General features: G+C 39.9%; 1 protein-coding gene across 2 annotated transcripts in view; it reads left to right on the top strand.

Moving 5' to 3' along the window:
• The first annotated feature begins 4,297 nt into the window (after positions 1-4,297).
• Positions 4,298-24,050, top strand: part of arfgef1 (ADP-ribosylation factor guanine nucleotide-exchange factor 1 (brefeldin A-inhibited)) — a 58,998-nt gene continuing 39,245 nt past the window's right edge. For both annotated transcript variants that reach the window (XM_061713992.1, XM_061713993.1), the window contains exon 1: positions 4,298-4,606. In XM_061713992.1, the coding sequence (XP_061569976.1) occupies positions 4,483-4,606 (124 nt within the window). In that variant the 5' untranslated portion in view covers positions 4,298-4,482. The remainder of the gene's footprint in view (positions 4,607-24,050) is intronic.

The following is a 24,050-nucleotide window of genomic DNA, read 5'->3' on the forward strand; positions in this document are numbered from 1 at the left end:
AGCCTTTCCTAAGGAGTGAGGTAAAATGTCATGTTTCTAACCTGTGTCAGTGTTTTGAACACAAGACTGTGGCCATGTTTGATAGTAAACATAATTCCAGTCAAGCAACATTTTTTTTAAAGCAATTCATTTATAGATTTTTTCAGTTTACAGAGCATAAAACAACACATCAATTCCACGCACTCACTCACAAGGCCAATGAGAGAAAAAAAGAGCAATATATATACATATATACAGATATATATGTATATATATATATACATACTGTGTATATAGATATATATGTTCATATAGACGTACACTCACATATATATGTACTTTACAATCTAAAAGGAATGATTCACATTCGTGGTTTCATGGATACACTCATACTCAGGCACTTACAGCATAGCCTACACATGCCAAGCAACATTTCAAACGAATGACACAAACCTTTTAAATTTTACTTATAACTTGAACTGATATATTGGTGGAGCCAAGCTGGTGACTCTTCAACTCTGGCCTTTTTTTTGGTTTTTATCTTTTTTTATGGATTCAGAAAAAGTGGAACTGAGAGGCAAGACAGACCAAAGACACAGTGAACTACACCGCCCACAACAGCCAAATCTGTGTTGTCAAACTGCCAGATTTCCTGTGTGTGTTTGCTGCAGGACGCCGTTAAATGTTACTTGAGGCTAGCCGAAGGCAAGATGAGGCACGGAACAACGTGAGGAGTACATTAAATAGGGAATGTTGTAACAGAACAACTAATGAACTGTAGTTGTTTATCTTTTAAAATCAGAGAATGTCAGTGTTTTTCTGGTGATTTTTATAGTCTTCAATAGAAAGACATAAAAAATATGAGTAGTGGGAATACTTTTATCATTCTCAAACTTTTCCACTTAACTCCCAGGTCCATCGATCTGTGAACTTGCACTCTTCTGAATTCAGGTCATGGGGGCAGCAGCCTCAGCAGAGGAGCCCAGACCTCCCGCTCCCTGCCCACCTCCTCCAGCTCTTCTGGAGTACCGCAGCGTTCCCAGGCCAGTCAAAAGGTGTAACCTCTACAGCGTGTCTTGGGCCTCCTCCCAGCTAGACATGCCCAAAACACACCTGAGGGAGGTGCCTACGTGGCATCCTAACTAGATGCTCAAACCACATCAGCTGGCTCCTCTCGATGTGGAGGAACAGAGACTACAGCACATCTTAAGTCATGTCTTCAGTTCTTAATGTTGGATTTCAATTCCTTACCAATTCAAAATGTCTTCCTAACCTTGTATAATACCCTCTGAAGGACAGAGTAAAATTAGAATGCATTTTAACAATTAAAAAAAGTTTTACAAAATCTGGACTTCTTCAATGTTAGCTGACTAAATTCTGCCATGGATCTGACGGTGACTGAAAGAGAAAGAAAACTAATTCAGTAAATGATTTGAGTCATCTTAACATTTTTGAACAACATGCTTTGGGGAAGGTGTAAGGTGTAATCAATTTCAAATTCATTGCAAGTACAGAGTTGAGTTTTCAGATTTGTGACAGGAGTTTAATCAGAGAACATGTAGTGTGACACGAGTCCGAAATAAGAATCAAAGTACTAAAGTGAAAAAGGCTATCACCACTGATCTAAAAGGTTGCATAGTACAAATACTGTAAGTCAATTCTATAGCAGCTCCTCCTGCTTTATATTTACACAATGTCTAATGAGTAAAATGCTGACTTTTTTGTAAAAAAAACGTAACTGGTATCAAAATGCTATATTAAAATCATGCATAATTTCTATTGCAACAAACGTTAAGAAACTCTTAACAAAAAATACTACTCATAATCACTTAAATTTAGTTTTAGTTTAGATTACATGAAAACTATTATTTCTGCAGGAGTTTATCAGAATTGATGGAGCATAAGGAGCATCACTACCATGTATCCCATTTGGTTTTTAGCCTGAAGGGCCACATCAATTCACTTGGTGAAAGCTCTGATTAGTGATGGATATGGTGCCTCTTACATTCACAGCCATTTGCACTGGTACAAAACATACCGAATAAATCGGAATAGTGCAGGGGCGGGCTTTATGTGATGACGCATGAGGGATTGTCCGAGAGCCACCACTGCTGACAGGACAATGCATTTATATTACAAAACGACCTCAGCCATTCACCAAAGGCCCTACCCCACTGCATTTCATTTTGGATGCCTCTGGTTCATGCTGGTCTGTTTGTCGCTTCTCCGGTTGGTTTTGATGTCCAGAGTTTGTCAGTGACTCCACAGGAACTAGATTAAATCTTTGCGTGAAAGTGAATAATGTCTGGGCATGCTGTCACTCAATAAGCTGATGCTTAATACTTATCTGCTATACTTCCAAAGGATGTGTGAAACAGCTGTATGAAAACCAGACCATTACATTATATTAAATCTCACGATTTGGATCTGTAATTTAGAAGTAAACTTGATTTTATTGATTTATTTTCAAAAGTTTGATTTGTACTCTGCCAATTTTGTGTCAGTGGTAAAGGTTTGTTTTGTCACATAAAACAGTGCTAAAAAAACGCTAAACCTGGCTTTCTAAGTGGTTTAACATCTTAGATGTGGATATTGTTACAGAAATGTCATCTTGAACACAATATAATGATTTTAATCCACATACTTGTGGACTAGGGTTGCCAACCGTCTCTTGAAAAACGGAATCGTCTCGTATTGAGCTGAAAAGAGAGTTCGTAAGATTTTTTTTCTGTTTTACTACAACTGTAGCCTACAGTCATGGTCTTTGAGGCACAAATATGTCTTATACACTTTCTGTTTGCACTTTTGTTAATGCACTAAAAATGTGCACTATTACAGAATGGATGTTCTGCTTTCTTTCTATTGTTTTATATTAATTTACACAATTTTAAGTTAAGCAGGACAGGTTTCTGTTTAAGGAAGATACTTATTTTGTTCAGTTAATTTTGTTATTTTGTATTATAGTGAATTGCTGGATAATAATTTGTTTTCCATGTGTTCATGGCATTCAAAAATATGCATCTAATTCAATTCAGGTTTGAGTCAAATGGTTTAAAAAAATCGTTTCACTCACAAAAAAAAAAGGGGGCTAAAAAAATTCCCCACGCCAGGAAGGGTGAAGGCAATCGGGTTGGCTGGCCCTGCAGATGAGGTGTCCCTTATTTATTTTACAGGGAGTTGGCAACCCTAGGGGTAAATACAGGAGAGTACGGAAGAGTAGGGCCATGCAGGAGAAAAAAATATTTGAGGGGAAGATTTTTTTTTATTGTGCACTTCGGGAAAAAAGTCGAAATGTCGAGAAAAAAGTCGAAATATCGAGATTAATGTTGAAGTACAATTTCGAGAAAAAGTCGAAATGTTGAGAAAGAAGTCAAAATATCGAGATTAATGTAGAAGTACAATTTCGAGAAAAAATTAGAAATGTCAAGAAAAAAGTTGAAATGTCGAGATTAATGTTGAAGTACAATTTCGAGAAAAAAGTCGAAATGTCGAGAAAAAATTGGAAATGTCGAGATTAATGTTGAAGTACAATTTCGAGAAAAAAGTTGAAATGTCGAGAAAAAAGTTGAAATGTCGAGATTAATGTTGAAGTACAATTTCGAGAAAAAAGTCGAAATGTCGAGAAAGAAGTCAAAATATCGAGATTAATGTAGAAGTACAATTTCGAGAAAAAAGTCGAAATGTCGAGAAAAAAGTTGATATGTCGAGATTAATGTTGAAGTACAATTTCGAGAAAAAAGTCGAAATGTCGAGAAAAAAGTCGAAATGTCGAGAAAAAAGTTGAAATGTCGAGATTAATGTTGAAGTACAATTTCGAGAAAAAAGTCAAAATGTCGAGATTAATGTTGAAATACAATTTCAAGAATAAAGTCAAAATTTTGCCTTTTTTCTCAACATTTCGACTTTTTTTTCTCGAAATTGTACTTCAACATTAATCTTGACATTTCGACTTTTTTCTCAACATTTCGAATTTTTCTCGAAGTGCATAATGATAAAAAAAATCTTCCTCCTCTAAAATATATTTTTTATTTTTCTCCTGCCTGGCCCTAATACTCTTCCGTAGGGTAATAATAATAAATAATAATAAATAACTTTATTTATCCGTTAGGAACTTCATTTGTGGAAAAGCGGGTAAAGGTTAGAAACCGTGCTTTCTAAGTGGTTTCCCATTTTAGAAGTGGATATCGTGACAGAAATGTAATTTCTAACACCATAAAATGATTTTAATCCCCGTATTAGTGCGCGCCTCCCTCTCCCTGCCGCCTCACTGCGGCCGCTCTCGGACGTGCGTGACGTCGTTTCCTCTCTCCAACATGGCGCAGGAGGCAGGTCGTTAGTGGCAGTCTGAGGGATTTACCCCACCTTCTGTGTTTTTATTTATGTCTGTCTGTTAGGGGGGGCTCTCCAGGCTGACATTTGTCCCCGGACTACAGCTGTGCTCGAGGCGGCTGCAGCCCCCCAGCTGGGACCAGGCGCGCCTCGCTGCGGACTCTCCCGTGCGACATGTACGAGGGCAAAAAGACGAAAAACATGTTCCTCACACGAGCTCTGGAAAAGATCCTGGCCGACAAGGAGGTGAAAAAGGCTCACCACTCACAACTGAGAAAGGCCTGCGAGGTGGCACTAGGTGAGTTTGTTGTTTTTTTTTTTTTGTCTCCACTCATTGATCCAGACACGTCACCCATCATCAGCAGGGTAAAGCCTGCGTTAAATCGACGCGTACCTTACGCCGTAGGGTACGGCGTAGGGTACGCGGCGTCGCGCAACGTACGGTGCGCGTCGCCGCGTACCCTACGCCGTACGCCCTGCGTTGGTGTAGATCCTGCACCCATGTCGCAGTGCTCCGCGACTCTCTGCATCGTCTAATCGCTGAAAGCTTGCTGCTCCATGGCTGTCACTCTCTCGCATTATAATACCGTGCAACATATCTGTATTTATTGACGTGGCACGGACTCCGTGGACATGATTAAACGCGGAAATGGTGCAGGAGGGAGGGGTGGCTGCTTGCAACACCGACCCGATGCTGCGAAACTAGGAATTAGGCCGAACATTGCCCAGAAAAACTAAGTTGTTAAAGGTTGCACATCTTGTAAACACCGAGTCTAGACATAATCTGCAAGCCAATTTTAACCACACTTGTTAAAACTGCTGTATTGAACAAGTGAAAGCTATTAAAGGAGGTGTTTGCGTGTCTTCCTGGAAGCAGCAGCCCCTGTTCCTGCATCCATCACCTGTGTGGCATCTATTATTTATTCAACAGTTTAATCAGCGATTACTTAAGGCATTAACCGTGCTGTCTGCTACATTTATAAGCCAGGCACAAACTATAGTCGGAGATAAACATGAACTCATAGCTGACAGTAGCAGCCTTTATGCTAGAAACGTGTCACTTGACGGAAATTATCATTACACTTCCGGTCTCTACTAAAATAAAGTTACTTTTATTTATTTATTTATTTTTTTAATACTCTTTTTATTGGTTTTTCAAATTTATAGGTACAAACATTAGAACAGAACAAAATGAAATACAACAAAACATAAAAATAAAATTAAAAGAAAAAAAACCCCACCCCAAACCAACAGAAATCGCTGCGCAGCACATATGCATAAAATGAATAAGTAAAATAGAAAAATTAAGAGACAGGTAAATGAAGAGCACATACATGGGATAAGTGAAAGAAAGAATAGGCAGTCCTCATCCTTCAGGGGCAGAAGCTGAGTTAAGGCTTCTGTAAGGAGGAGTGCAATGGTTCCCAGATCCTCCAAAACCTATCCGATTTGTGATGAAGGTCATGGGTCAACTTCTCGAGAGGAATAAGAGCAGAAATCTGTGACATCCACATGTCGACTGTAGGGACTTGGAGAGTGGACCACTGCAGCAAGATACATTTTTTTAGCCAGGAACAAAAGAATTATTGTCTGGAGCAACATGGTTAAGCAAAAAGAAAGAAGGAGTCAGCGAGAGCTGTTTACCAATGACCTCCTGGATTACAGAGTGAACCCCCTTCCAGAAAACCTGGATGTGGTCACATGACCAAAACAAATGGATAAATTTACTTTTAAAACGTAAAATGAAAACCAAAATATTTTTAAAAACAAACTATTTCTTACTGGTTTAAGAGACTGACACAGGAACAAGAACACTCGGCTTTTAAAACGTGTCTATTTCTCGTAGCGAGGGCGCTCGAACTGCTGACAAATGAACACGGCTTTTATTTTGAAATTTGAAGTATTAACATCCGTTTTTAATCTAACTGGGTTTTTTTAGATTTATGAGCCTGTTTGTTGGCAGGTGTATTATCCTGTCCATAGCCTGTTTAGCAAGTCTCTTCAAGGAAACCCGTTTGTGTTAAGTAAAAACAACTAAAACGGGTTTAAAAATGACAATGAAAAGAATTTAATCTTTATAAAATTTGATTATTATAACCATCCCCCCTTATGTCAGTCCTCCTTAAGCTTTTCCTTTTTAAACTGCAATAGTAACATGACACTGGCAGAGGCACAAAGAGTCCATGTGATGGAGAAGCCAGAGCTCCTACCTGTCCTGACAGTGCTGCCATTATCCACATGCTCAGCACTACCAAGGTGTTTGCAGTCGCCCAGAAAGCTAAATGCTTCATTCAGTTTAGAAATAGGCAGCTCTAATTCACTCACTCACTCACACTAAATAGTCTGTATTATAGCAACTACAAACGCATGGAGTGCTGCTGGGTGTATAAAAAGTATACTTCAGGTGCTCTTCGGCATGGGGATCCAAAAGATTCAAAAACAATTTAGAAAAACCGAGGCACTCAAGAAGTTAGAAAAATATAAAAGGCCTTTATTAAATCATGGCTTAGAAAAAGGTAAAATGCCTAGAAAAAGTTAAAATGCCAACATGTTTCGGCCATGTAGGCCTTCCTCAAGGCAGATAACAAAGACATGTTGGCATTTTAACTTTTTCTAGGCATTTTAACTTTTTCTAAGCCATGATTTAATAAAGGCCTTTTATATTTTTCTAACTTCTTGAGTGCCTCGGTTTTTCTAGTCTTTATTATAGCTTACTATCAGTACAGCAACAGAACATCTGTAAAGAAGTCAGTTTTATGGAGAAACTCCTTTTTTATTAAAAAAAAAAAAAAAGCATAGCATCATGTTACGGTCTTTGCTGCCAATTTAAAAATATTGGAGGGATTTTCCCTTCAAAAATAATCATTTACAGTTCTCAATTCAACAAATACTAGCATATTCAGGTCAAACTGTAACATCGGAACATGAGTAAACTATAGAAACAAATAAGTGAAACAGAGCCATACTCTGAATCCCATAAATGAATGTGCACTGAGCGCTGCTGTGATACAGTAGTAGTGCATATCCAACAACTGGGTGACCCAGTATACTGAGTGTCTTACATAATCCCCTCTCGCTCCTGGGACTTTGAGACATCACTAAGAGGGTGCCTTTGTCAATCTCATCTCTGCAGTTGCCGAAGTCTTCCTGTTGAATATTATTTCTCTTTTAAAAACAGCTGTTGTTCAACATTTTCCCACCTGAGAAATACGAGGTGCAGCTGAACAGCTTTATTTATTCTACCTTTGTTAGATATTCAATCTTCATTGCTGTCACACTGACCTTTCTCTTGGATTAGCAAAATGTCACTCTACACTTTCAAAACAAGCTCATCATGCGGCAGGGGTAGGATCCTGTTATGTTTTGATCACTCAGTCATGTTTGTTTGGAGCAGTTTGAATTAAAAGAGCACTATCAGGGTAAGGCTAAAGTAAAAATACCGAAGGCCCTCTACCGTGTCTGTCCACCCACCTCTCCGGGGCGTTCACAGGCTTCAAGGTTTCAGTTCTTTATAGGCATATACCAATATTTATTAAGCGCTGATAAACCCAACCTGACTTGTCTACTCTCCGAGGACAAGTTGGTTTATAAACCAGCTTTGTTTCTGTTGGATTCAAAGTTGGGCGACTTTGTATCAGCTGTCATGCAGAAAAAGCGATATCTGGTTTCCAGGCTAGTATAATCACTGGGGGAGTTGAGGCTTGCTGTGCACAATGCTCATTATCTCTTTTCTTAGAGGTTTGCGATCTGAGGGTGCAGGAGAGGTCACAGCAACCTGAGAAATCTTTTTGATGTCTATACTCAATTTTTATCAATTGTTTTATTCACATGCAGGAGGCAGGCCCCACTTTTGAAGGTTTTAATACCTATAGAAGTTTAGGGGCCAGCCGTGCTAGTGGTGTTTAGATTCAATGCTATTCTTACAGTGGATTCTATTTATTTGCCATGCTATCTGTTTTTTTTTCTAATATGGTACAGCTATTTTTGCACAGACTGGTGAGATATCACTATGAGAAGTTGAATTCATTTTGTGACAAACATTAGAGTAATATATTTTAATGTACACGCCAAAATACAAAAACAACATGGAAGAAGCCAGTGACCTGTCTGTTAGCTGCACACATGTCTCCATGACGTTGTCAGGGCTCGGGAATCACACGTCTGCACTACTTTAACATTCTGGTGGTGAAATGGACAAGTAAACATCTGAACACAGTTCATATCTTCTAATATAATGCAGGTTACCCTTTTTGAATGAAAAGTGTAGTGCAGGTGTTTAAAGGCTCTTAAAAAGATGTGATTTTTGTTATTGTTTGTTTTATTACCATAGTCTTTCCAGTTTGGTGGTCCTAAAAGTTTGGTCAGCTGTTGCTACAGTACATGTAGTCTTGCAGAGATAACTGCGAAGGAGTTCAGCCGATGGATTTAACTTGTCTGTTTTGTTGTGAGTCCAATTCCCACACCAAGCTTTAAATATTTATACTTTGATTGAAATTAATTTAAAAAAATCATTTTCAGGACAGTCCTGCTGCCCAGAAACTGTATTAGTTTTCAGTGAAGAGCAACGCTCCAAGCTGTCAGAAGTCTGCATGCTGAGAGAAAAGGTAGTCCATGCATGCTGGCAATGATGGCTAAACTGCTGGAGTGCAAGAGGACTGGTAGGAGAGTCAGCTGACCATTTGTTTTTAGCCTCTGGATTTACCATTCCTCTCTTCTTCACTCCATTCACTAGAGTTTTTGTTGCTTTTTTTTTCCTTTTTGCTCATGACGCCCTTTTTCATGGATTAGTAGTAAATCATGTGAATAGTTTCCTGGATAATTTGTATAATCTAGCAGTGTATGGGTCGATTTGAGCAGTCTGTGAGTCTGTATTGCATTTATTTTTCTCTTCCCTCCAAGGAAAGAAACTTCACGCAGATTTAAGCAATTTGCTTAAACCTTAAACATTTTTTTTCATGTGCGTTTAATATAGCAGATGTTTTCTTCCTTTTCAAATTCAAATGCTTGATCTTGATGTTCTTGTAATAACATACACAGGATTCCTACTCAACTCTATGATCTTGATTCAGACAAACCACATTAGACTTTGCTTAAAAGGTTATGCTAATGCAGATTCATTTTAAGCATAACTAATAGCAATATATCTCTTCCTGTTCAGGGTAAAAATCAACAAGCGCTTTTGCCCACCGAGGCTACTCCCTGCATGCATCGCTAACCTCTCCTTGGAGTGAGCAGGACAGCCAACTGGACAAATGTACCTCTTATAATTGAGAATGGTAAACACATGCTCCTCCATGATAAGGTTCTTAGAGCCAAAAACATGCTTACCAGGTTATAAATGATCCTGACGTTTATTGAGACTTCGACAATGACTCCCCAGAGACCTGTCCTCCTCTCCAGAGATATAAAGAGCAGGAGCCAAGGGCTGCTGTTGGGCCAAACCTTGGTCATTTGTGCTCCTAAATAACAAAAGAATAATAAATGATAAAGGAGTAATGATGGTTTTACTGATTTGCGTACCTCACAACATTTTAAATCCTTCATTATTCTTGACAGAAAGTTAGCAGCCTGTGATTGCTGTGCAGCGGAGACACACCTGGTAGAAACGGGAAGGCATTGTCGGGGAAGAGAGAGTAAACACAGGAAGAGATGGCAGCTGTCTGCGACGTTTTCATGCCGCTTTCATGTTTTCCGGGTGCTGTAAATGTTCATGGCACTGGATGAGACGTTCCTGGGGCTGTTCCACTGAGTCAAACTAGAATCTAATATATGTGTGTGCTGCTAAGTAGAAATTCTTCAAAGTAAAAAAAAAAAAAAAAAAAAGGCATCCATTATTTATTCCACCGTAAAGCTGCAGACGGATGTATGAAAAAAATCTGTCTTTGAAAAGCAAGTGTGTTTTGTGGTCGTGAACCCCCCTTCTCTCTAGGGGTGTAGCTTGCATTTATTGACAAGATTGATATTGATATTTTTGTCATGAAAATGTCAGGATGGTATTAAAAGTCAAATTATACATTCCTAAAACTTGGCAACTTCTACAGATGCTTTTGTTCTAGCAGTTAAACTCAATCGTACAGTTTACGGTCAGAACAAAAACAAAAGCTATGAAATTAGTTAAACTGAAAACGGTTTTAATCAATATTTTCTGCAGCATGTACCTTGATGTTTCATAAAGACTGATAGGGCTACCAGAATTCTGGGTACATGTGTTGTGTAAAGTCAGGCTCAGTTTATTTTCTGATAAATGGTTCCATTGCTGTAAAGGAAATTGAAAAAGGAGAGGCTCAGTTCATGGTCCATCTCATTTCTTCATTCTACACCGAGTTCAGACACTTAAGCTGGTTGTAACCCCGAAGGGTGATTGGTATTCGGATAATGATTTTGGGGAATAGTTAACATGACGGCACCTGACAGCATAAACAAGCCTTTTATACAAGTCAGATTAGAATTTGGATAGAAAAGTTTGTTGTTGTTTTTCTTTGTTTTTTTGACCCCCTACAGTTTTATTTATTTCCTTACACTGATACCTCTTATAAATAATGCATTATGTCTCTCCAATGGTGCCTTCTCCAAGTCTAAAAGCAGTGATAAATTAATAATGTTGCAAGTAGATGAGATAAATGAGGAGAAATCCCCATCTGTCTTGCTTTCAATTGCTGTTTCATTGTGTGAGGCTTGCCTTTTATCTGTAACATCTTTTATTGATTTGTTATCAATATTCATCTTCCCTTCCAAATAATACATTGCTGTTATTAAAGGAGAGGGAAGGGCTGTTGTAAGGAAGACCTTTGAGAGAGGAGACCATGGTACCTGTAAGAGTTTGAGACTGTGAAGCTACACTGTGGTTAAAAATAATGCTTTTGTCACAAACTCTGAATATTCTTTCTGTTCCAGGAGAAATGTATGGAAATGACAGTTACGTAGAGGTGCACTGATTGTAATTTCCAGTTTTCTTGAAGTGTCTTTTGTACCGGTAAAGATTCTGGATAATTCAGATTTTCTTTCTCGGAACGTTAATCAATGGCATACATCAATGAAAGACAGCAGAGGCTGCAGACTGTGTTTGTCTGCTCACCTGTTTTAGCCTCTTAACCTTTGTTAACCTAGTAACACTGAGCATGCTCAGCAGTCTGTTGCTGCTTTACCTTTTGTTATGTTTGTCATCTCAGATGTTTTGGTTCTTGTTATTGAACCTTTTTCTCTGTCTATAAGCTATACAAAGTACCCTTTTCCTACTCTGTAGAAAACTCCAAAACATGCTCTGCAGTGACTGCGTTATCATGATGAGTTTATTGATGGGGGAGACATAAACAATATTAACCATTACCGATCAGACAGAAGTCATTTGATTCCCATAACCAACCCATCAACTGGTGCACATCTGAAGTTAACTGGGAGTGGTCCATTGTGACGTGAGCTGTCTCCGACCCTCTCACATTAGACCAGGCAGTGGACCTGGTTGACAACTGTGGACATTACACACCCAGGGGGTCGTTGTGAGTTAGTCCATTGGAAGCCAAACCCCAAAATATACCCTTTATTGTCTGTTTTGGTCTAAATAGGAGTAGAGTTTGCAATATTATTAAAACATGCTCTACTTAAGAAGTCATCAGACTTGTGATTGAAACCCTTTTAGAAGATGTTTAATGAGGTCACAGATCAAGTGAGAAGTGGTTTAAATTTCTTATTGACTTCTTTATACCGGTAGTCTGACTTCTTTTTGCAGCTGCAGGAGTCATTCCCTGCGGGCCATTAAAAATAAGGGTTGATTGGATGTTTGTTGGCTTTATTTTTCAGACCAGGAGCTTTATTCACATCTTAAATTGACTGTATATGTTGTTGTTCTTTAAACATGTCTGTTCTTTCCCCACGTGTCAGCATTTACCACCACTATTTAAAGGTCAAGGTGATGTGGTTTAAGTTAAAAGAACCCATGTGGTTTTTTTTCTTTATTTATGCTATTTGTTTTCCAAGATTTAGTCTTTTGACCGTCATTAGTTCCACTAGTGTGACAGAGTCATAGGAAGTGATGAATCAAACAACAGTAGCGTAGGTGACATGCATTTAATGCACTGAGCTAATGGGGTCACTCAAGTTGATCTGAGTATTCAAAGTTAAGCGATTTGATGTTTCCATGGCTAATTTGCCATCCTTGTCCATTTAGTGCAAAGCGCATGTGACAAATGTGCGACCCTTACAAAGATGGTTGTTTTGAAAAAACTGGTAGTAGAAACAGTGTTATCAAGTGCAGTTCAAATTTGGAAACTAGGTCGATTACTCTGCTAGTTTCCACTTGAATTTAGATTAAAAAATAAAATGGAATCAATTTCTCATTCGACAAGTACGCTTTACGGTTATCTTTAGGTATAACTGTAAAAAGGCTCACGGTGTCTGGGTAAAGCTCTACACTGTTATGGTTTCCCTCTGAAGAAGAAGGCGGGTATGATAAGAAAAGGTTATTCTGACAGAATGATTTCAAGAGGCTCCAGTGAATAGATACTGCAATCGTGACTTGTTATGCTTTCCTTAGCCTTTTTCTCCTCCTTCATCCTCTTCTTCTTCTCCTTTATCATATTCTTGTCCTCCTCCTGTTTCTTTCTCTTTTCTGCTCCTCATCTTCTTCACTTTCCTTTTCCGTCCTTCTTCCTTCTTTTCTTCTTATTCCTCATCCTTCTCTTTTGCTTTCTTAGTCCTCTCCTCCCTCTTTTCCACCTTGTCCTCCATCTGCTGCTTCTTCTCCTTTTATCTTCAGCTCCTTCTTCTGCTGACCTCCTTCTCTTTTCCTCCTTCTCCTCCTCTTTTTTTTTTCTTATGCTCCCACTTTTTCACCACTAGGGATCACCTTTAGAACTGGACCAACTCAGAATTGGTGCTGGTGTTTGGCTGGTGTTAGAGCCAGTTCCAACAGGCTCCACAAATAGCTGGCTTTTCCACTAGCCGGAGGGGACCGGAGAGCCAGGACCTTACCTCATATGTTACGTCAACAATGAGCAAGCAGGAAATCCGTAAAAGGAGCGTGATCTAAATATCTCAAAGAATAACCTGCATAGTTTTGGTTGGTTACAATCATCATGGCCCCCACTGTGACGTAGCGGTTCTTACATCTGACCCAGCAAGGTTTGGAGGCCAGCATACCATCAGTTTTCTTTGCACCGAGCCAGTGCGTTCCTTGCTGCCGTATGGCACTAACACTGGAACCACTTTGGTTGGAAAGCACTACTTCTTACCCAAGTAGCCAACATTCTGACTTCCAGCTCAAACAAGGCAGTCTGAAAAGTTGCAGTTCCTCAGCTGATCACTGGAAGATCAGCTAAGAGCTAACACTTAAAGGGAACCCTGCATATTAAGACATGTAGTCCCTAATTAGCCACAATTGTTCTCTTATACTAAAATATGTTGTTAGAAACACATAAAATAATCTAATTGCTTTAAAAATCTACAATGTTTATTACATATTTTGACCTGCGGGAGGCGCCATGTTTTACCTGCGCAATGGATTCTGGGGGCGATGACGTACGACGGTGGCTCTGGGAAGATAAGCCCCATTAGTTTAACTGGGACAGGTATCTAAAACATAGTTGAGCAGCACTCTCCCGGCCGTGGAGGCTGACGAGGGAGCCCATAAGACGTCTCGGTTCAGGCAAACTGGATCAAAGTTCTGTGATGCACGGGAGATCTGCAAAAATGATCAATGTTGTGCGCATCTTACCAGTGGATTAGGCTCCTGCGTAGACGGCGTAGCCTACGGCGTAGACGGCGTAGGCTACGCCGTAGCCTGCGTAGGCTACGCCGCAGCCTGCGTAGCCGGGGCTCTACAGCCCGCAGCGCTTCTGCCACCCGCTCGCCCCTCTCCGCTCTCCGCTCTCGCTGCCGCCGCCGGGATGGAGACGCCGGTGGGCAATATGCACGTTTGAGTGGGCATAGCCCCCCTCTCTCCCCCCTAAAACCGGCCTCGGTGCTGGGTGATGACAGACCCGACGCTGAGGGGACTGGCCCGGGACTTTGACGAAACGGGAGGCGCAGACTTCGCTTCAAATAGGCAAGAACATCTTTATTTAATTTAATGACGCCAGATCTGGCTGGGGGTTTTATTGTAGCATCGGTTATCTGCTAGTTGAAACGTGTGGTCTGTTAGTCTATCTGAGTTTTATGGTGTTTTTATAGTTCATGCTGTATGGGGCTGCACTTTTTTTTAATTTTATTTTACTTTTTTGTAGGTGCGCCGTCACCTTAATGTTCAGCTGTGTTTTCATCTGTGTTTCTGGTGCGCCGTCACCTGTTTAGGTGTGTTTTCATCTGTTTCTGGGTGTCAGAACAGTGGACGGGGGTTAGCAGGTGCCACCGTGTGACGTACTACCCAGAACGTAAAAAACAATGGCGACCTACATGTTAAATTATATTTTCAAATTTTATAAAAACGAAGACATCAACAAGGTTTTTTATATCACATTGTTATAATTGATACCAACATTTATCTTTTAAGACCTACATGTCTTAATATGCAGGGTTCCCTTTAATGTTAACTGAGCATTGGCTAAAATCAGCGGCCATTTCTGATTGCAAGACACAAAACAAAAAACAAATCCAGCCTTTCATTTCTTCTTATTTGGGAGGCTTTGCCTTATGGGTGGATTATTGTGATGGAGAGCCATATTTGTAGTTTTAAGCATTAGATACACTCAGTTCATGGTTGTTTTGGAAATGCTGTTTAGCGTGCATGGGAAAAAATGCAAATTTGTTCCCAGACGGCCGATGCTGGATGAAATTTGGTCGAGGCGAACACCTCTCATTTCACTCTGCTCTGTTATTCCCCATTTCAGCTGTGGCAGCGTCATAGGTTAGCATAAGCTTAATCAGCTAATCTAAAATGGCTAACTGTGATTGACATAAGGTGGTTGGTTTTCAGCCAGTTTCCCAGGTCTTTTCTTTCTTCCCATTTGCAACATGGTGCCTTACTGTACAAGAAAACAAGGGGCTTCAAAAGCACTGCTCAGATATCCTGGGGTGACTTTACAGGGGTTTGTACAGTTCTTCTTTTACAGTCTCTGATCTTCTGGTGCATCTTCTGCATCTTCTTCGATCACACCACCCCCTGCACATCCTGCTTTAGTATAGCAAGAAAACTCCTCTTTGGTATGCCACTATATTTACAAATGTATTATTCACTATTCCTCCTCTTTATGTGTCTACACCCTCTCAATCTAGCTCGTCTTACCTTAGCTCCAAGTAAAGCTGCTTGATTATGGAAAAAGGTCATAATCATGATTATTTTGCTCGTCATTACAATCGTGAGTATTAGAAATTATGATCTACTTACTCACTTTTTCCTGCTCAATTACTTTCCTTTTTTTGTGGAACCTAAAATTGAGCTCACAATTAAAATTCAATCAATTGCACTGCCCTATTTTAAAGATGTCTACCCCTGGCTGGATCCTCCGATGTGCTCATTCAGAACAGTGTTATAATAAGTGAATTTCACAGAGCAAAAATTGCAATTTGTAGCATTATAAGAGGAACGTGGCAAATAATCTAATAATCTTCTATGGTGGGGGAACTGTTAAGGATGAATTTATTACAATAATAAAATTTGCAGCTGAGAAATCAAGGTCTTGCAAATATCTTTTGGGCTTTTTGACTCGAAAATGAGAGCCTTTATTTAGCCCCAGGAATGAGAGTAGCGATTAGATGAGACCTTACGCAAGTGCAAATGTAGTAGGGGGGGAGCAGCACACGATCAGGCACATGCGATTAGTCAGCTCCGGCAGCCCCTGACAGTGTTCCCTTCTTCCTCACTAAATGTAATTACTGTTGTGCAACCTTCCTTTTCATTCTGGACAATGGAAATGTCTGAGGTCAGATTTCAATCAGGTTCTCCTTGGTGGTCGCAGCTGCCCTGTATTTAATTGTTTGATAGAAGGCGGAATTGGATGCAAACACAACAAATTCATTCAAATTATCCAATATTTAGCACCTTAATGGGGTCTGTTATGTCTTTGTGTATTGTATTATTATAAATGCTACCTCAATGCGGTCGCTCAAATAATTAATATGTGAAAAATCTCCCAGTTGAGTGAATCAATTTAATTCTAAAAATCAGCCTTTGGTATCCTCAATTGATATATTTTGTTCTTTATGCCGTCTTATTTAAAGGTAAAAGCCATCGGGCCCTGAATTGAATTAGCAGATCGCTGCATATGTTGTGTTTTAATACCAGCCAGTGGATCGATGCCAAATGCAGATGAGCTCTGAATTCTTTGAAATGGAAATGTTTCTGCAGGAGGCAGGATGCCCTTTATTAGTCTCCAGCTCCTCTCTGAGGTGATGGAAAGTGAGTCAGAGTATCACCTCTAACCTCTCCCGTGTTTGTGTAGAGATTGTTAGATGAAAGAATTTTCATTTTGCTCCTTTCTTATTCCCTATTTCTCTCGTCTGTTGTTTTTTTACTATTGGAGACCATGATATGGCTAGCTTGCTGGTGCCTTAAAATGAGACCTGGCTAGTAGCCATGTAATATAAGGAGCCAACCTTGCATTGTACATGAATGAATATTGTAGAGTTGATGAAAGATGGGTATGTGAAGCAGGTTTTCTTTGGACAGCAGTTTCCTTGTCTTTCCATTTTCACTTTGTCTCCAGTTTTTCTTTTTTTTGCCCCATCTGTCTGAACTCAGAGGAAGCTGTTTTCTCGCTGCTGATCTTGTGACTTGTTCCAGAGCTTCTCCAGGGAGATGTCTGTTTATCTGGCTCCCTCCTACCAGTTTACTATCCTTGTGCAGCCTTTGTTGCATCTTAATTGATAAAATGTTCTCATGAGAGTTTTGGTGCTTGTGTGCATCTCTCGCTGTGATGCTGTTTATGAAACTCTTGCTTTCTGATCATTTGGTTATTGAACTGGTGTTGATCCAGTGTCGTAAGACAGTAAGAATATTTGTCCAGGTGATTGCAGACTGTTCCTGGTCCATTTGTTGACCAGCTCTACTTGGTCTACAAATTGTCTGCTCTAAATGATGATATGGTTTAAATGAGCTTAGCAGAGAGTCAGGGGATTAGGGAACATTAAAGAGCCCGTATTATAGTAACTGACGGGCTGTTAACTTCATGTTTTGGGGATTTACTTGAGCAAGTGTAGATGTTTTGATGTTTAGAAAGCAGTTATTTTATGATGCTTTTCTTTTATGCAGCAGCTCTTTTCAGCCTCTGAGTTAATCCACTACTTTCTGGTTTCTTCAGTTATGGACATCGCAGCTTTGACCCACCCATACTTTCACTAAAACAGGAGCTCCGCCCACTTTTTTCATGAAGTAGCGAGTCACTGGTGAAACTAAAGTTTGCAACCCCAAGGTTTCGCAGCCCTTCCTCCGGGGTTATAATCGTTTCCATCAACAGTGCTTCTTCATTTTTGATGGTTGCCAGGCAACAGTAACTTTGCTCTTGTTCGCTGATGCTTCAGATGCCACGACCCTGCATGCATGCCCATAGGTTATGTTAACAAGTGTCGGCAAAGCTTCCTACACACACCTTTTACCCATGGTCCTTTAATCACTCTGCATGAGATATGAAACATGACCTCTGGTGTTCAACTCACAAAAGCACAGTTTTTCACTAATAGGTTGCTCCATGGCGCCACCAGCAAGATGACATTTTTCAGTCTATCCGAGGTGAATAATCCTCTGAAAAGGAGTTTCACAGCCATGTTGGAGATTAGAGGTTTTACATAGGAATGGAAACAAGATGTCAGAAGGGTGTTTCTGTCGCTCTCTGCTGATTGTGTTACAGATGAAAAGTGTTTCTTGAAAAAATTGAGAACAAATATAGCTTAGTAACAGTTGAGGCTAACAAGCTGGTAGTATCTGTTATCTCATCACTTTGTCGGCCGTGTCAGCCAGCATGATGCTATGTGCTAATTTGAGTGCTAATTTTGTTGCAACATCCAGTTTTATGGAAGTTTACAACATCCACTTTGAGATGAGTACAAAACTTAATATGATTAAAACATTTGGCCGGGCTTGGACTAAAACTGCCCTGTTAGGAGACATTGGAGGAAGCCAATGAAAGGAAGAGGAGAAAATATGCAGAGCTGATGGAGGATTACCGCAGAGAAGGGTGGTGAGCCCGGTCTGACCATCTAAGTGGGTGCGGGGGCTCTTTAAAGCCTACAGCACCAAAGGGATCATGGAGCTCCCGAAAGGAAATCCATCAATAGGGCCACAGAAGCTGCAATAAAGGCCTCAACATAGCTGTGGATCATGAGGGGCACGTAGCGGGCTAGTGCTACGTGTATGCAGGCCAGGAATTAATCACTCCTTGTTGGGTGGCCTGGGGGAGGGGTCTGAAGTTGAATGATCCCAGGAACTTCACTTAAGATGTATTCAAGCCCATCAAGAGATTTATGATTCAAACAAACTGGTGTTTGCTATATAGAGACATTTAGAAGTTGAATTATCATTCTCAGCCAGGTAACTTAATAGGAACTTTGCCTTTTTTCTGAATAATGGTAACATCTGGGATATGCTGTGTTTGTTAATGTAGTGATGCTGTTTCTTCCTCGTTGTACGGGAGAGAGAAAGATCCAGGAGTCAGGAGTTTAAAACAAAAAGAAGAGCAACAGATTACAAGAGGGAGGGAACGTTAGAGAGGTATGAGGTTGCAGTCAATCTCATCTTATCTGAAACCTAGATCCCCCACAATCGCTGTTCTGCCCCTGCTTAAGGGCTTATTCTCAGACACACAGCCCTCTGTGTTCAGGGGTCATCTCCCAGTCAGATTGGTGGCCCCCAATATACTAATCAGTGTTTGATTATGGAGACAAAAGCACTGTAAGATAAGATATTCTTTGTCATTGCCACTTTTGTTTTCCAAAGTTACAATGACATTTGAAGGTTCTGTTGACTCAAGGAGTCATAAAAATATACATAAAATGAACAAGTAAAAATGTAAACAGAATTGCGCTGATAAATAATACATACACACACTAAAACAAAAATTGCCCCATGGATTAGAAGAGTATTCACTTTCATCGTATTTGTTCTGGTTCTCTTGCTTGATGTCAATTGCTGGGAGTGGCAGTGACCAGGATGTGAATGGTCTTTTAAAATATCCATTGGCTTCTTGAGGCATCTGGAGGTGTAGATCTATTCCAGGGTGGGGAGGTGGCACTGGCAGCCTATTGTTTTCTTTACTGCCCTAACGACACTATGAAGCACCTTTGCTGAGGAAGTGCAGCTGCCGTACCAAACACAGTCCGTACGTGAGCACACTTTCTATGGAGCAGGATTCGAAGGCGAGGACCAGATTTTGGGGAGACTGTTCTTCCTGAGGATTCTCAGAAAGTACAGACCCTGCTGTGCCTTTTTCAGCAGCTCCTTGAGGTTGGCGCTCCAGGTCAGGTCGTCCTCCAACTCCACGCCCAGAAATCTGAACATGGAAACCCTCTCCACACAGAACCCACAGATGAAGAGTGGTTGGATGACAGATTTGTTCCTTCTGTAATCAACAACCTGCTCTGTTTTAGTGGTGTTAAGGAGCAGGTTTTCGATCGTGCATCACCACCTCGCCCGAGATAAATTCTGCACAAATTTCATCTCCCAATTTTCTTAAGCTGTGTCTTGGGGAGGGTTAAAAGAAAGTACCTGGTCAGTAGACCTTAGTGCTTTTTAAGGAGCCCCTATAGCAGAACTCCTCTGGGTAGCAATAATTCTATCTTTTTCTCAATCGTTGCAGTATTTTGGAGGAATTGAGCACCCCGGATGCCCTGCAGTGGCATTTCTGCATTTGTTTGTGGTTTTAGTGAATACAAATCATCTGTAAAACCCGTCACAACAGATCACCACAGACATTTTACTTTTCATGAGCCTACAGAAAAAACAGTAGTTCTTGTGAAATGCTATGACTGCTGATGCAGGAGGTTATGTTTTTCATATGAAGCCTTAAAGCACATCTGAACAAAATGTAGTGTTTATACTGTTAATTACTTTAACGTAGATCTGTTGTAGGCTTGTGGTTGCATTATTTCTAAACATGAGAAAAACAACCTACTACCTTATGCATTGGCATAGTTAATGAGCTTTCTGGGAGAGGACATTTCTGAGCTTGTGCATTTGAAAAAAATCTTTGTTAATGTAATAATAACTAGACTCCCATCAGTGTACACTTGAATTAATTTCATATCTCTTCCTACAGCCTATGATGTCACTGACTGTGGAATATTATTCATGCTCTTGCAATAGATGGATTCATCTCATCTCTCTCTCAAACCATAGATGCCTAGTCAGGCTCAATTTAGAAAAGTAGATCTTTGCAGTATTTAGAGGGACATCTGTTTCTTAAATAAATGAGACTGCATTTTCAGCTTGTCGTTAACATGTATGCAGGAGAAGGGACGGGTGACGTTGCATTTTCTTTTTCACGACTCGCATGCTTTAGAGCCAAACAGGTCCGAGGAGAGCATGAAACCTTTTGATAGCAGCCTTTCCGGTCTTGGTTGTACCCTGACTGGACATCCACCTGCAGGTTTCTGTGCTGCTGCAGGCCCAGCGTTGCTTTATCACTGCAGTCGGGCAGGGTGGTGTCCAGGGAGAGGATGGCTCAGGTTAGTCTGCAAGCTGCCTCTGTTGCCGTGCTGCCTCAAGACACAGCTGGACTTTGAACTGAAACACAAAAGAAGGGTGTTATTCTGCTTGAAATAATCCAGCATAGCCCAACTTCTTAACACATAAAGTATAGTCCCTGCCTTGATATGATGTTTATTTCTTCAGGGAAAAGTTGATGAATATTTATGCACATGTTTTATGAAAACTATTTGTGGTATTTACTTGTGCGTTACAGTTTCAACAATAAAGTGTGAACCTTGAAGGGATAGCGCATTCCTGACTGAGAGTTTCCCTTGGATACTCCAGGACTTTTCAGCTGATATCACTCCCACAATCCAGCTTCTAACCTTTGGCTCAGATAACCCAAATACTTGCCTTGCTGATTCATCAGCCTTATCTACTATAGCTGCCTATTTGCAACTTAATAGGCTGACGGCACTGTTGTGTAGTTAATATCCAAGTCATTATCAGCTTTTGCTGTAACTCAGTGTATGCGTGATTGAAGGGGATCGCTGATAAGCCCATTTGAAACTCATATTATATAAAGCTTTGCGGAAACGCGTCGCAGTTCAGTGTCAGCTTTCCGCAACCGAGTGTGATACCGCTTCTGTGGATCGTCTCAGTCAGACACCGTCACCTGATGCTGTGAGGTTGTTGTGCCTTTATATCAGAATGACAGATATCCTTCTCATCGGATTTCAGTCGTCTTTACGCGATATAGCTCGTTGTCTTTGTAGACTGTGGTCATGATCCAATAATCCAACAAATCCATTATTCCTTCAGTTAAATTTGTTGAAATTTCATGAACTAGTAGACCATAGTATTCTGCAAATTATGTTTAAAGCTCATAAAAAAACTTTACCAATCAACATTCAGAAAAGATTTGAAAAAAGAAAAAGCAAGTTTAACTTAAAAGGAACAGAGATTTTTATAAAACCAAGATGCAGGACAAAATTGATGGAACGTTGTGTTTCTGTGAAAGGAATCAATTTATGGAACAATCTGAACAAAGAAAACAAAGAATCCAAATCAAACATTACATTCAAAAGAACAATTAAAGCCTGTATGTTAAGGAAATATAACGAAAAATGTTGAGTTTGATTGACATACCCGTAGGCGGTGGTAATTTTATTTAATGTTATTTTAATTTTATTTTAGTTGTTTTTATTCACTTAGTTGTTTTTTTTATTTTTTATTTATTTTTATTTTTTATTTTTTTCATTATTATTAATTTGTTATTTGTGAAAGGGGCAGATCAGATAAGATTCTTCTTCTTTCTGCTCCCTTTTCATTCATAAGTTAGGAACATTTGTGTTTGTATTAAATTGTTTTGTTTTTTGAATGAAATAAAGAATAAAATGAAATGAAATGACTGTGCTCATCACAAGTGTGCTGCGCGTGCTCCTGTTGTTATCATGCATGCTCTGTCATGCTCACATGTATGCCACTTGGTAACTCTGCATGGGATGTCTGTAGGCTGAGGAGCCGTAGCTTGTCCCCTGAAGTTGTCGTAATCTCATGCATTTTTCAGAGACGGCGGTGCCGCGCAGCGGTCATATATCAGACTTTGTTTCCTGCTCAGGACCAGCCTATTATAGCTGCTTTAATAAGTCTGCCATAAGGCTGTTGTACACAGGGATATTTGTGCTGTGTTGTCTTTACTAGACACAACAGGAAGCAATAATATAGGATGTTATAAGTCTTATATGTTTTCTTAATAAATCCTAGTGTAATGGTTGCTAACTGTGACTCAGCAGTTTACATAGATGCAACCAGGACTTCAGCTGAGCAGGCAGAAGTTGTTTCTTTTTTAAATTCTGAATGTTTGTCTCTTTCTACATCAGTAGTCTATGAAATTGGAGGTTTGACAGTGCACTTTTATCAGCAAGGAGGTCCCTGGCTGAGGTGTGTTCATTTTGTACGCCCGCTAGCGATCACAAATCTCCTTTTACTGCTTTCTTGACTTTCTACAGACTTGAAATTGCATTCACTTGAGAGCAGAGTGCAGACACATTCAGTGAGGAGCTGAAATTATATCTTTTCAGGTATGTGTGTTCACACTGAAGGAAAGGGTTAGTTGAACTTGGCCTACTTATCTTTTGATGACGAAGGAAAAGCCTAAAATCACTGTCTCTGAAGGAGGGGAATTTTCTGTGTGTGTCTTACTGTTAAAATCTGGGACTACGTCCAGGTAAAATAAAAAATAATAGTTTTAAATCTGAACAATTATTGACTCGATCGAGACTTGTTGCCCTCAGACAATATGGAGCTCTGACAGGTTTGAAGCTGAAGTTTGGTTTGAGCTGCAGATCATAAAGAAAGCGGTTCAGCTCCCTCAATCTTACAGTCAGTGAAATAAGTGCGTTTCATTTGACAGATCTCAGTTGTGATGCTGTCATGACCTGGTTTTTCTGGCGACTTGAAATACATACTTGCTAGACAATGAATAACTGATAAAAGACCTCGATGACCCACTGGAGCATTCAGGTCAGTGATTTACGTCCAACTTCAACAACTCACAAGGATTTACGTTCCAACAGCAGCTTATAAGCCTGAAACTCCAGGCTAAGTCACTTATTCAGTTCAATTCAACTGTATTTATATAGCACCAAGTCACAACAAACCTCAATGCACTTCAACAACACCATTCAACTAACTCAAATAATTCCAATTAATACAAAGCCAACTTAAAACTGAAGAGGCTTTTTAGATGAGCAGTGGGATGTCACAAACAGAGTTAAAAATCCAGTTGCCTTTGGTTCAAGCTGGTTGACCGATAATCTGCACCAACATACTAAAAACCTTAAAACACAGGATTTCCCCGGCACACAAACATGATCTCAAGAAATAAACGGATGAATAAATTAACATAGTGCACCGTGTACTTTTTATTAAAGTCTTGACTAATGTACATCGCAAACTATTTTGAAAATGAAATATAAAGAAGTAATAAGATCAAGTCTGTATGATCAAATAATGCCATTGGAGGGTAAATAAGGGCTTTGCAACCACATCTTTCTACTTACTGGCTGCAATTTCAAGTCTTTGTGTGAAGCGGTCAATTAGAGAAAGAAAATCAGAGTTAGTAGGCTTGAAGCTTAGACATAAAAAAACAAATTGGATTTGGCTCAGAGAATTGCAATCAGTACATCTC

Source organism: Cololabis saira, chromosome 22, assembly GCF_033807715.1.
Source record: "Cololabis saira isolate AMF1-May2022 chromosome 22, fColSai1.1, whole genome shotgun sequence".
Classification (NCBI taxonomy): Eukaryota; Metazoa; Chordata; class Actinopteri; order Beloniformes; family Belonidae; genus Cololabis; species Cololabis saira.